The following is a 15,000-nucleotide window of genomic DNA, read 5'->3' on the forward strand; positions in this document are numbered from 1 at the left end:
TATATAAGAAGAAAAAAAATCAAAGTGGAAGCAGGGAAGGAGAGAAAAATAAAAAGGAAAGAAAAACAGGAGGAAAGAAGCAAAGATGAGAAGGAAAAGAAAAGGAAAACTAGAATGCTTTTAATAATAGAAAATGCCTTTAAAAAATCTATGTTATTTGCAGTGATAAAAAGAATGTTAAAAATGAAATAGTGCATTTCATGAGCAAAACACCACTCACCACTGACTAAAGGAATAGTCCTGATATTTTTTACAAGATCTCAAAGTTAAGTTTTGTGACAACCTTAGTTTAAAGAAATTAAAGTAGCTTTTAAAAGATACTGATTTAATTCAAAATTAACAAGGCAGTGAGTAGTGTTTGAAAGTTGATTGATTAATATTTTTGATGATAGCAACAACTTATCCTATAATCAAAACAGCCCAAATGCCTAAACTACAACACAAATCTCCAACTGGTTTCAATAAATCAATTGAATATAGTTTTACAAAGCTTCATTCAGATGGACTACATTCATTTGCTTTATTAATCATTTTTATGATTGTTTTAAACTAGGGAATAATATTATTTTGAAAAGTAGGCCCTTGTCCCCTTAACTTTGAAATGTGAAATGTAAAAAAAAAACAAAAAAAAAAAAACTTTTATTTCTAAGATACGAAAACATTTTTTATGTTGCTTAGTAAATTATTGCAATCAGCAATATTAAACTTCCTAGAATAAGCATTGAATAAACAAGCCTAACTATGGAAATAACTAAATGTAGGGCAGTTGATGAAAAAAAATAATGAAAAACAGAAAAAATCTCAATTATAACTAATTCGTTTACACGGGAGATTAGCGAAGTACTTCATGAACCCAAACAGCTTGCTATAACAGGATAGTTAGTCTACTAAAAATAACTAACTATTTAGATTAACAGATTTCCTTTGGGGTTTCATTAGCAGCTACAACTAACAACCTTTATGAATACCATTCATAGAATATTTGTGTAACCAGCAGACAGAGTATCAATGACTACTTGACCAACCAACAACGTACACAGTACCACCATTGAAGCCATTCATTATGAGCTTTAATTTTCAAAATCTAAATATAACTGTTCCAATATTTTAACTTTACTTAAAACTTTGGTAGCTAAGACTATACTGAGATAGTCAAATTACTAAATGAAGAACGTTGTAAATACTCTGCTATTTATTACTGCAGATATATAAATTCTATTAATTTATTAAACAACACTTAAAAAGGAAAGACTGGTAAGTGCATATCTAATATTTAATAAAAAGACACTTTTTAAAACAATTCACCAATAATGAGCTAGTTTAATAAATATATTGAGTTTATTGCACTATATAAAGAGAGAGACTTGCAACTTCTTGTGACAGCATTTGAAAGCAAGACGTTTAAATTATACAAAACTAATATCTTATTGATATCTTACTAAGAAAAAAATTCAAACTATTTTAATTTATCAACAATGGCAAGAACTCTCTCTCTCTCTCTGATATGTTAAAATTGTCAAACCCATCCAATACTCAGTTGGTTTTGTAAGTTGACTAGGACAAATACCATCAAGGATATCAATAAAGCAAACTTATTCACTCTTTCAATATAATGGCGAATTATTAGCGTTGATTTCTCTATCTGTGCGTGTTGACATATACAAGAGTATGGTTGCTTTGTCATTTTCTGACACCTTATATATATACACACACACACACACAGGGTGGCCATGAAGTCATGCACCATCGTGCAATATGTGAAACTGCTAACATTCTCTTTTTTGATCTCTTTTCCCAACTGCCGATATTACTCACAACCCAATCCTCATTGGATGGAGGCAGATAATCAACAAAGCAGGGGCAAGGTGATGGTGTGGTGTGGGATTTGGCACAATCAAGTAATCAGACCATTTTATTTTGAGGGACATGCTTGGCAAGATGATGCCTCGTGTGCATTCATTTGGAAGGGGAAATCCTGTCTGGTAACAGCAGGACGGGGCTCTGCCCCATTATGCATTACAGGTTCGTGATTTTCTGTATGAACATTCTCCAGGAAAATGGACTCGAGCATCGCGGGCCAAATGAATGGGCACCACAGTCACCATGGACTTTTTCTTCTGGGGCTACATTAAATCCCTTGTGTATTCTGAACAGATTTGTGACCAAGGACATCTTCAAAGGATTGTTGAAGCATGTGAACAAGTCAACGGCATTGAAGAGCTATTTGAGAGGGTTCATCGCAATTTCAAATTCCATATGAACACTTGTTTAGAGCTACATGGCCAACATTTTGAACATTTGTAATGGATTACCTACTTCATTGCTAATAAAGCATACTTGATATCTCCCATGGTGCATGACATTGTGGCCACCCTGTGTGTATATATAAAATGGTAAAATACTAAAGTAAAGGTATGTCACCAAATGTAATAATCATTAAGAAGACACGTCAGTTTCATGCTTTTTTTTTCTTTTCTTTTGGTAGCACCAATTCAATCATATTTTGACTCTTGTAAAGCTGGCATTACATTACACATTTGAGAGAGAAAATATAATTCTCTATAAGAGCTGATCACAACTTAAGGAAAAGTTCCAAAATTTTAGCCGTTTCAAATTGTAAGTGTGATCAGCTGCACCAGCAGAGAGGAAAAGAACAGAAAGGTACAACCAGAAAATACAACTCGTGAATAATGTGTAGGCAAATGCAAGCACTAATTTAAAGGAACTGTTAAATGTAGTATCATCTCAGTTATGGTCAGTAGCCGTATCACTGGAAATAACAGTTAATCCTTCTCTGGGCTTCCTTAGATAGCAACTTGGTTTCGTGTCTTTGCAAAAGTGTCATTCAATGCAGTGAAACATAGGCATGTAACAGTTTAAAATGGCTCCTCATCTTTACTTCATAGTTATAATAACACTTGATGATTCAATAGAACAGCTAATAACTAATGATGTCACAAACTTGTGATATGATATAGTTTTGTGGTCATACAAAAGACCTGTATCCCATTAAACCAAATAGAAATGTAGTAATATAGGACAAGAGATTGTTATTGTTAAAAGTAAGAATACAATATAACCAACTGTTTGGGTGTGCCCCATATGTCATGCTTCAAGCTACATATTGAGCAAAAGTGCAATGAAACTTGTGAACTGTTTTCTATTCTAAAAAGGACAAAACTGACTATGAAGGCAGATTTCGTCAACACTATAAAGTGATTATAACAATCAGTTGTAATGTTACAAAAGTGTAGTAAGTTCACTCAAAAAATATAGACTAATATAAAATATAGATATCTGAACCTGTATTTCACTATGCCTGCTGGTTGAATCGTAAGAGCATCAGATGGTGGCTGAATGGACACAAGTTTATAACTTGCTGTACTTAAATACACTTAGCTGTAAATAGTTACCATGAGGAGGTATAAATGTTGCAAGTGGAGAAGAGAGACAAATTAATTAATAAGTTGCAGTGTTGATATCAATCTTCTCCAATTGCAGGAGAGAAATGCCTCAATACACTATAGTACTGATACTATTTGAGATAAATTTCCAATGGACAAAATTATTTTCTGGTTGTTACTATCATCATCATTATTATTTCTATTTGTATGTCTGTTCAATGCTAGCATGGGGAGTGGGGTGGAAAGGTGTTAAAAATTCAAACAGGTTGTAGAGTAGAGCAGATAGGAAGCATTTGGAGAATTCAGATTCTTTCATGCTACATATACATGCATTATACCTGGTTTAATTCATACCATAAAATATATTAAATCTGGCATTAAAACTATCCATTCTAATGTTTAATCCCAAGTCAGCCCTGATCAAGTAAACGACCATCCTCTCCATATTTATTTTCTTTGATTTTTTTTTTTTAGTCAGGAGGTAGGGGCAACTAGATGGAGGAAGGGAGAAAGGTTTCTCCTCAAACTGGAAGCTTGGCCCAGTTGGAAACTTAGCCCAAATGCTTGCAACATAGAGAAACTCCATTAAAAGCACTTAAAAGTATCAGGTGGGCAATGAGTTAGGTCTACCACCCAGAATGTAAAGAGCCAGAACAAATTCTGCAAGGTGTCCAACCCAATGTTCTTCCAGTTCAGCCAATTAACCACCTTGGTTTGGTACTGTTTTTAAATAAAATAAATCCTGAAAGGATGAACAGCAAAGCTGACCATGGCAGGATTTGGACTCAGGGAGCCAGAACAAACACTGCAAAGCATTTTTTGTCTATTGACTGCCAATTCACCTAATAACCAACCAAGTTATATCTATGCTTAGATCATCATATTGGCACGGTCAACCCGACCTTTTTTTTTTTTTTTTTATTGATGAGATGCAATTTGGTTGCTATTTGTACCAGGCTTGTATTTTCCGAAGTAGAACATCATTATTTTTAATCAAATTGTGTTAATGTAAATGCTTTAAGATATTAACTAACACCAAAAATACCGGTTTTAAATATAAGTTGTTTAAAAGAAGAGTTATATTTTGAAAAATTTGTTGCAGAAAGCTTAGAGTTAAAAGACCTAAGAAACCTTTCAAGGATGAAATGAAAATTGGTTTTGTAACTCTTACTTCATTATTGTTAGGTTAAATTAGCTAATGACAGTTTTAGAGAAAAGGATTATCCTTGCTGCTTCATGCAACAGTTAAAGAGATACAAATAAGTGAGAACTGGGAATCGATAACGAAATGAAGTATTTTGATAAATCCAAAAAGAACTATTTAGAAAATCTAACAGGCATAAGACTAAAAGTTATAGCCATCCAGAAGATAGTGTTTTCAATATATATATGTGTATATATATATATGTGTGTGTATATATATATATATATATATATATATATATATATATATATCTTTTAAAAAGGCTGTCATCTTTTAAAGCTAAGTTACAGATTTTTCTGAAACGCACTACACTGAATAGCATTATTCCTTGATTCATTCAAGTGGGGGTCCCCCCCCCCAATTTATATGAAGTTTGGCTACGGCTTAAATAAACGGTCTGTGAACCCTGTAGTCAATCTCCTGTTAGATGATATACCAGACTACATTAATCTACCAGATCACTCAGTGAATTATTAACATACTAAACTAGTATGGACCACAATTATAACCTTTGAAGTAAACACACTCAATATATGAACCAACTTCATTAAAAAAAAAATTTGATTCTAAATAACTTGTAAATAGTTCAATGGGAAGCAAAAACAGAAGTGTGAGAATATCATCTAGCTACAGGTATTGAAGTTATAAACTAAATATATTGTGGTAAAAAACCATATAAAAATTAGGTTTCAGGAAAGAAACAAAAAACTTGATGTGATCGTTCCTTTTTAAAATTAGTACAAGATTAACTAATAATAATTTTTAAGAAACTACCACTACTGACTCACCCAAAATAATAAATAACTATAAAATACGGCTTATTCTTTGTTTTCTAAAATTGCTCAGAAATTCATTTACAGGTTTCAGTTATTGTATCTTTTTATAATTTTATTTGTTATAAAGAATGAATGTTTACAAATTGTTGTCCTTCCTAACACCCGTTATGTAAATTCCTGCATCATCAGAAAACCTGTTTGTTTCACTTATTACAGTTTTTGATAGAAATGTAGATCATTCTAGCTATCCTATGCCATAACTTATAACTTAAAGATTAAAAAACTTGCTGAGCCTAAGAATTCCAAATCACAAATGAAGTGGCATGAAAGTGACTAATAATAACAATAATAATCCTTTCCATTATAGGCACATGGCCTCAAATTTTGGATGAGGAGGCTAGTTGATTACATTAACCCCAGCAGTCAACTAGCACTTATTTTATCAACCCCAAAAGAACAAAAGGCAATGCTGACCTTGCCAGATGCCACTAAGCATAGGTGTGCTAATGATTATGTCAGCTTGCTGCCTTAATAATAAGTTGTAATTCAAAATGGGGGAGAGGGATTGATGGGGAATTTAGTTGCATTGTCTGTGTGTTGGTTAAAATAAGCATGTGTAAGTTAAAACGTATAATTAAAAAGGATTGTAGTGAATTCTGATCTGGAAATGATATTGAAATCCAATGATTTTAGTGGTGACCTTGAAAACAACATACACGAATGAATGCATGCATATATATATATATATATGCATGCACATGCACACACACACACACACACACACACACCAAAATAGTTGGGCATGTTATGCACAGATATTTCAGACCAGTATCCTTATCTTAGTTGCTAAGGTCATACCACTTTAGCCAGTGAACACTCCATCCCCTTTGAGTAAGCATCTGTTGTATTTCAGTAAAGTTCTTAGTATTTTGAAGCAAACTCTTTATTAAATCAATGCAAACATATTGTTCTCATTTTGTTGTTCCTGTCTGGGGTATCCTATCAGTTATCCTCCTACTTGTGATGTCACTTGCTCATTTTGCTTGAACCAGAGTATATGTTGCTGAAGTAGCACAGGTATTGATTGAATTCACAGCCACAAGCCAAACCACTACACTTAAACACTTGACATTTAATCAACACATATTCAGTATCTTATTGTCCTAGAGAACAATTAAGTAATGGAAATACATAGGTTTAAATCTAACTTCTGATAATGAGAAGAATTTACATGACTGGTAGTAGGAAGGACTGTGTGTATGTATATATGCAGCAATGTTTACATTCCAGGTCTTCACATGAAAGTTTTTTCCCTGAAAATTGTAAAATTTGTTGACATACCATGTCCATGAAAACAGATAAAGGTTAGCGGAAGATGTATCATCATTTAAAGTTCATTCTCCATTTGTCTGTTTTGGCATGGTTTCCATGGCTGGATGCCTTTCCTAATGCCAACCACTATAAAGTGTACTGGGTGCTTTTATGTGGTACTGGCATGGGTGCTTTTACACAGTACCAGCACTAACAAGCCTGCAAGGCTAGGGTCTCTTGGCTGAGAGAGGGATGTAGAAGACATGTTCATGTGCATGGATAGTCACAATTTTACTTAGCTTGATGTGTCTTCTCAAGCACAGCAAACTGCCGAAAGTGGTTGTAAAACAATACCTCAGTATATATCTGTCAAACCCAGTGAAAAACATATAAAATGAACATACATGCATGTTAAAGCTTCTAAATTTTATCACTTAATTGTTTGACAAGGCAATTGGATAGAGAATACATATGTCAGGTACAAGCAGAAAGAGCAACATCATAAATAGGGGAATGAGTAAGAGAGTATTCCTGGAATGGACAACAGAATAAGAATTATCACCCCTCTGTGGTTTTAATAAAGGGTTCAGCTTAAAGCATCAAGAACATTACTGAATGTTCTTGAAGAATACAGGAGAGTAGGGTGTTGCAATGGCCAAAACATTGTGACTATAACAATCAAGATGAGGACAAAATGTGTTTGTAAGACACACAAATGTACACAAAATAAAATAGTTGATAAAGGATAATCATGTATAAATAGAAGTTATGAACAAAATATGTGTAACTAGATGTTGCTAGAATATGATAGTATATATTGTATTTTGAAGAAAATATTATCAATGTTTTAACATCCATTTTTCATGCTGGTATGAAGTTCACTCCAGTCACATAGTTATGAGTTCCTTGCCACTGTGCAGCATCTTAGGCAAGTCTTTTTTAACCATACATAACCGTAAATCAAACCATAACATTTTGGGGTGAACATTGAATCCATTGCCCAGTTTTTAACATCAACAGCTAGCTTTAGAATACTTTTAACAGAGTTTTAAGCATTTGGATGAAGTTTCTGGTCTGAGGAAGACTTGATATTCTGTAATACACTACATTAATCATGTTTTCTTCTTCCACCTCTCTCAAGGGTCTTGGAGACCCTGCAAAAGGTCAGAAGCTCTGATGTTCCCCTTCTGACTAAAGCAATTACATGTCTGCTTTACAGCTTATGACTCATCTTGATTCTTTATAATTCACCTGTGGGTCCTTGAAATCAAATCTCAACCACAATGATAATCAAAATTAAATCTGTTACATCACAAAATTTTAAACATAACTGAGTATCTTGAAAATTCTAATCATAATTTCAGCTAGGTTATTAAGTGTGGAGAAGGAAAATGAAAGACAATGCCAACTTTTACTTTTGACAAACCTTGTACAATGTCATGTTTCCTGGACAACTTAGCTATCAGATTATAAATATAGTAATTATGTCAGCTTCAGGCTAGTACAACAAAATTACTAGGTCAAATATAAATCTGTTGTCCATTAGCTAAAAATGTAAGAATGGATGGATGTTTAAAATTCAACAATTACTGTTATCTTCATTATACAGCAAGACATAATATCATCATAAGTAAATAGTTACTATTTTGTATATTTGTTGATCAAAGATAATTTCAAGCTCTCACCTAAACTTCTCAACTTTCATGACACTAATAAAACCTGAAATAAAACAGGTTTAACCCAATATCTTTAAATCTTTTAAGATTTAAAACATTTTAAGCATACCCATGATTGCTCTATCATTACATGAAACAACCAGAAATGTCTATTCCTCTTACTTCACAGTAAAGTGATTGTCAATATACAAGTAGTGATTCAATAATTGCTGACAGACTCCATACCAATATTTAAATTTCAGAACAATACAACCTTGGTTAGTATAGAAATAACTGGTGTAAAAAAAAAACATAAAAGGGCATTTTATTAAAATGTCTTATTTTTTTTAATTAGTCGCAATTGTTAAAAATTAAATTTTCATACAAACACACTCTCATACAGAAAACAGTTTTTAAAATATTGAAACACATCAACCAGAGAAGAAGCTGTTTGTTTAAATTGCCAACATAAGCAAGCAGGTATTATTAAACCAGTGAAATTAAGATGATCAAGAATACAAAATACTGCCACCATCTATTTACAATGTATACAAATTCATCAGTAACTTTTAAATCAAACAAATTGTTAATAAGAATCTAATTGCTATTTACACAGTATAAAATAGATAAATATGTTTTGCTGGACTAATTTCACTTTACAAAAATAAAATCTGTCAAGGAGGAGGGCAGTAATTTTCAATAAGAACTGACATGGACCATGACAACCTACCTAACCCATGCCAACATGGAAAGCAGACATAAAATGATGATGATTATAATGAAAGTTACATATATTACTGATATTATTCTTTGCTAAAATATCATACTAAATGTTTTTGAAATTCTTTGTTATTTTCTATGCAAATTCATTTCTTTTACCTGACACCCTTATTTTGATGCTTCTTTCGCATACAAACACTAACATGGAGTTAAATTATTGCACTTAGTATAGCAAACATATTCCACTAATCAAATCATTCTTATTTTTATTTCACAATACAGTATGTATGGTGAGAAGATCTTTGTCATTAACACATATAGATGTTATACTGAAGATAGTGAATTTACTATATAGTGTCTTAGCCTCAACTATCAGATATTATTGTAAGACATATTGTGTGTGTATGTATGTATATATATATATATATATATATATATATATATATATATATATATATATATACACACACACACACACACACACACACAATAAGCCCTATACACCACAATTTTTATTTAAGAAAAATTATGCTCCATTTATTGGTAAAAAGATGGTTGTATTACTATTTCATAGCAGTTGTAAAACTCTTCTCAATAAGACAGAAATTTGTCACTAAACAAATTAAGAGCAATATCTTTTATAGTCACATACATACACAATGATGCTACCAGAAACAAATACCTAACCTAAAATGTAGTTCTTTTGGTTTTTCTTTCTTTTTCAATGATCATAAAACTATAAGTGTGCATGAACTGTTTATTTCTCAAACTGTACTTATATTGGGATAAACTTTCTTTGTCAAATGTTTCAGACTTTAATAAAAACAAATATTTATTACATAAAGCTGTTCTTTGTGTTATTTCTTTCCAAAACACTGAAATATTATTATTAAAATTAGTTCCAAACTCATTGAACAGAATATTTCAAAAATATGTTAACTAGAAAAGACCAACTAAAAATGTATAGTGCTCATGGAAATTAGTTAAAAATAATTTTAAAAAAGTATTATAGAAAATTAGGTTAATGTAAGGTGAATCTTAATGATCATCTGCACTCCATTTTTTTCTTCTTTCTTTTTTTAGGATTATTCAATTTTAGGCATCAGTAATGCTAAAGTAACCAATACATATATTTCAATTACAACAAGCCATTGTAACATCTTTAAATATAAATCGGCAAAATTGATGGTTATTCTTGCAATGAAACTTACCTGGGTGTCAATATATGTTTCTATCTTTGGTTCTACAGCTAATTCAGCTTCTAAGATTCGTTCAACAGGCATATCAACATTTGCACTGCTGGTGCTCTCTACTTCGCCTTCTCCTTTTTCTTTCACACGTTGACGTTCTTCTTGAACAGCTGCAAAAAGACAAAAGCAACAATCAAATCTCTAACACCTTGTAAATTTATGCCGGCAGATTTAGCTTAAATGTAATCACTATAACATTGGAATAAAAGACTCTTGAAGAAATGAAAATGACAAATGAACAGTTTCTAATTAGAATCACTTGACATAAAAACGTAGTAACAAGAGATATAAAATAAAAAATAGACATTCAGAAAATTTGATTGTTTCTTTAGAAATTTAATCACAGTTAATTACTGTATTTTCATATACTTTGCCTTTTGAAACACGTATACAGATAAAAGATAAATGAAATTCAATTCAGTGGTTAACTTTCCAAGAGATGCTAAATACATTTATTTGTTTGAGATTCCATCTAACTGTATTTGCAACAAACATGACAAACATGAATCAATGACTGTCACAGTCATTCTACAACATACAAAACTATAAAGTAACAGCAGTTAAGGTTTCTATTGTTAAATAACATTGTTGATCTATGTCTGTGACAAGTTGATATATTATAGATGCACAAAACACCTAATGATCAATAGATTCACAAAAGAAACAGAAATAAAAACAAGTATTAGTATAAATCATATCTAAGAGGTAAAAATTTAAAAACAGGAATGACAAATTGGCATAGTAACCAAGTTACTCCAGGCTATTCAACTACACCTACATTAAACCACTGAACTAAATCTCCTATTCCACTTTGAAACATTTCAAATTACTTTTATGTAACCTTGCAGTGAACATCAACCTCAAAATAGACACAGGTATTTCTATTTACAACCCTTTCAATACACCACTGACTGAGTGACTAAGTTACTTAATGACATTTAGTCATATCTAATGGCATCCAATGACAAAGAGCTGCAGCTGTCACATTTGATAAACTATGTATTAAGGACCTGACCCAAACATTAAATATTTATGTAACAAACCAAAAAAGCAATCAAATCATTTGACATATTGTTAACGGTGAAAGATGAAAAGTTGAACAAACACTTTTTCTCTATTCTGTTTCTTCTAGAGTCAGAATTAAAACCGCAATGAACTTCATAAATTGTGTAACCTAACGAAAACAAAAAAACTTTTCTGGTTGAAAACTGCTGTTGTCAAGTGACAGAGAGTCTGTTGTTAGCATTTCTAGGGAGTATATTATGCTACATTTCAGACAATGTGACATGAGTGTAAAGCTGTGGTATTGAGTTATATTCTCTGCTCACTCTTCATCCTTTACATTTTATTCTAAATTGTGGGAATCAGAATGGCAGGATTAGGTTTCCTATATTTCTGGGTGACTGGCAGATCCAAGATCAAAGTTCCTTGCTTAGCTGTACTTCAGATTAATCACCTGTGCTGTGTAGTTTTGTTAGTAAATTCAAAAGCAGGACTAATAAATGCTGAAATATAACACTTATCATAAAGACAGTCTAAATAATTGCTTTCAAACTTACTAATACACACCAGAACGCTCTGGTGCTTTCTTCCTAAAATAAATATATAGATTATAAATTGGAAAAAATTGAAACAAACATTCTTAAGGCTTTTTGAATGCAAGGATAAACCTTTTACTTAATAAACCATTATATTCTAGGTCCATTCATACTAAACAGAGCTTTAGATAATTATCTTCTATAATATCTTTGGATTGATGCCCTGACAATGAAATATAGAGAGCAAATTTCTAAGGAGCCTGTTGTGTGTGTGGATAAAAATCTGTGAAACAAATATAGCATGATGTCTAAATATTACAATGTATGTTCCATGTTTGAATTATTAAGTACCAGACTAAAGTATTGGGGTCAACATAATTAACTAAAACTATTTAAGTCAATGTCCTAATTTGGATGTAATTGAAAGCTACAAACCATCAAATAATTGTATTTACCTTATTTTTCTTTCAGAAATTAAAGTGCTTGTAGAAACTTGAAAGTTAAACAGTAATTTAAGACTATTAGCACAGAGCAGAAAATGAGAGCTGAACAACAAAATGTCAATTTATTGCTTTTATTCACCATATGGTGCAAGATAAAACTAAAATATTGTAAAATTAACAATTTATACTCTGAAACTATGGGGTGTGTGTGCAATGAAGGTTTTACTACCTAGATCAATATTATCAACAAGCTGCTAAATAACGACACTAGAAAAGGAAACTAGAACCCCACCTACCAATATATGATACAATATTATTAAATGTAAAACCTTGTACAGAAATCAGGCTTCAATGACATTTCAAAGTTAACAGACTAGAAATCTGCAGAACTGAAAACAAGAACAGCCTCAGTATTTGCGATAAACTATTAACAATACAATCTTATGCATAATTGTTTGAGATTAAGAATCTCCTAAGAATGTCCATTCCTAACAAAGCACCTCCAGAGAAAGAAGGGTCAGAGATAATGTATTTTTGTAGAGAAAGCTATGTTTAGTTTCAGCTTTCTGTTCATGTTGCCAAGTTTATTACCAACTGCTCTTATGAATCCTCTAACCACAAACTAGTTATGTACTGAAAAGATAAGAAGCAACAACAAAAATAATAGCACTTCAGTATACTGATGACCAAAATATCAAGATATGTTATGTTTTTAAGTACACTGCAAAAAATAAATAATTGATATCTAACATTCCTAACCACTACTTTGAAATATTTTCAGCTTGAGATTAGACAAGAAGAATGAGGTTAACTAGATAAATGGATTATTCACAATGAGAAACATGTCAAGCAAATCTATTTCATGCAAGCTCAACACAACATAGGTATTTTCTAGGAATATAGCTAAGTATTTAATAACTGCTCAAGTTGTTTGCAACAAAACACAAGTTGTTTTATAACTTATCATGCAACATATTTTTTTCTATTGTACCAAAAGTGCAGTGAAATTTAACTGCATGAGGTCAGGCAAAGCTCTGATGTATGTGCTATATCAGTGTGCATGTATGACAAAGCATTTATGTTTTAAGAGAAAAACTGTGTAAAAGACATCAGATGTAGTGTGCAAGAGAGAAGACTGTGCTGGCATGGCCATATAATGCATATGGATGAGGAGAGCTGGTATCTAATTGTGGAGGGAACCTGTGGAAGAAGTAGACCCAGGAAGACAATGGGACAAAGTGATGAGAAGTGATCTTCAGATGCTGAGCCTCAAGAGTTGACAAGGAACCGAAACAACTGGTGATTTGCTGTGCTTGAGAAGACACGCATCAAGTTAAGTAAAATCACAGCCATACAAGCATGTCCTCTATGGCCAAGCCCCCACCCTGCCTCACAATCTATCCACAACCAGTCTTCTTCCCCCATTCTCCTTCATGTGCCTACCTGCACACATACTACATGCCCTCACATATCTACCATAGTCCTCAGCCACTCCAATTTCTCTCACCATCACCTCTTTCCTGTCTCTAAATATCTCAATTCGCACTCTTATGGAACATCTCCATCTACCCCAGCTGTATCACATATTCACCTCCACTGTCTTGTAAGTATGAGCCCCACCCACATCGCCAACTCCATCTATTTCTCTGCCTGTCTCTCTCTGACTATCATTTCTTTTCCTACTGGGGTAACCAAGTATCTTACAAAGCCGCTTCCCTCAGTATCACTCCCTGTCCCAGCCAAGAGGCTCTTGTAAGTCTTATAAGTTACTTGGCAACCCTGGTGGTGTTGGAGCCACATAAAAGCACCCAGTACATTCTGTAAAATGGTTGGCGTTATGAAGGACATCCAACCATAGAAACCATGTCAAAACAGACAATGGAGCCTAGTGCAGTTCTCTGGTTTATTGGCTCCTGTTTTACTATCTAATCCATGCCAGCATGGAAAATGGATACTAAATGATGATATATAAACTCAATAACAAAATTACATTTCTGTTATATTACTTATGTTATCAGATTACTTTGCACATATAAAAAATTAAATTGGGGAATAAAATTAAATATTCAGCTTGGCACTATCAAGAAAGCATAGCCCTATCCAACATCACTAAAATTTTAAGTATTCAGCCAATTTTTTAGCAGTGATTGTAGTGCCTAAATGCTAGTATAGCCACTGATTTGTAGACAGACATGACACCAATAAGATTAAAACTTAGCAGTGTAAAGTCACAAACAAATCATTACAAACAGACTTGGCATGAAATCTTTTAAAATCTATTTCATAAATACAAACAACTAAATTCCTCCACGGATAATCCTACATCACAATAAACTCAACTATTTTCAATAAGTTTTTAAATTCACGAAGACTGTTGGATTAGCCAAGATCAATGTTTTGTTTCCGGAGAGTGGCCTACAACACAGTGTGTGTGACCATGACTGACTAAATGGCCTTGTCCAGTTAACTGTAAGCAACTAAAGCACTTTACTCAGATCCACATTTTAAGACAGAGCAAACGTATAGTCAAATGAATTAAGCCTAGTATATTACTCATAGATAATTTATCCAACCTTAGAGTAGGATGGTAAAGTTTACCAAAGTAAGGTTTAAAGAAACAGTTAACTGTTCATTCCCGAGTATTCTGACTAAAAATCTTGCTTCATCTAGAGTTATATAACATTTCGAAGCTACAAAAG

General features: G+C 32.5%; 1 protein-coding gene across 49 annotated transcripts in view; it reads right to left on the reverse strand.

Annotated features, from left to right (window-relative positions):
- The window catches only part of LOC106868437 (retinoic acid receptor RXR), a 584,509-nt gene that overhangs the window by 7,387 nt on the left and 562,122 nt on the right, over positions 1-15,000 (reverse strand). For all 49 annotated transcript variants that reach the window (XM_089360965.1, XM_089360953.1, XM_089361057.1 and 46 more), the window contains one exon: positions 10,282-10,430. In XM_089360965.1, coding sequence (XP_089217091.1) covers positions 10,282-10,430 — 149 coding nt within the window. The remainder of the gene's footprint in view (positions 1-10,281; positions 10,431-15,000) is intronic.

The sequence above is a fragment of the Octopus bimaculoides genome, chromosome 1 (assembly GCF_046866305.1).
Source record: "Octopus bimaculoides isolate indiv1 chromosome 1, ASM4686630v1, whole genome shotgun sequence".
NCBI lineage: Eukaryota > Metazoa > Mollusca > Cephalopoda > Octopoda > Octopodidae > Octopus > Octopus bimaculoides.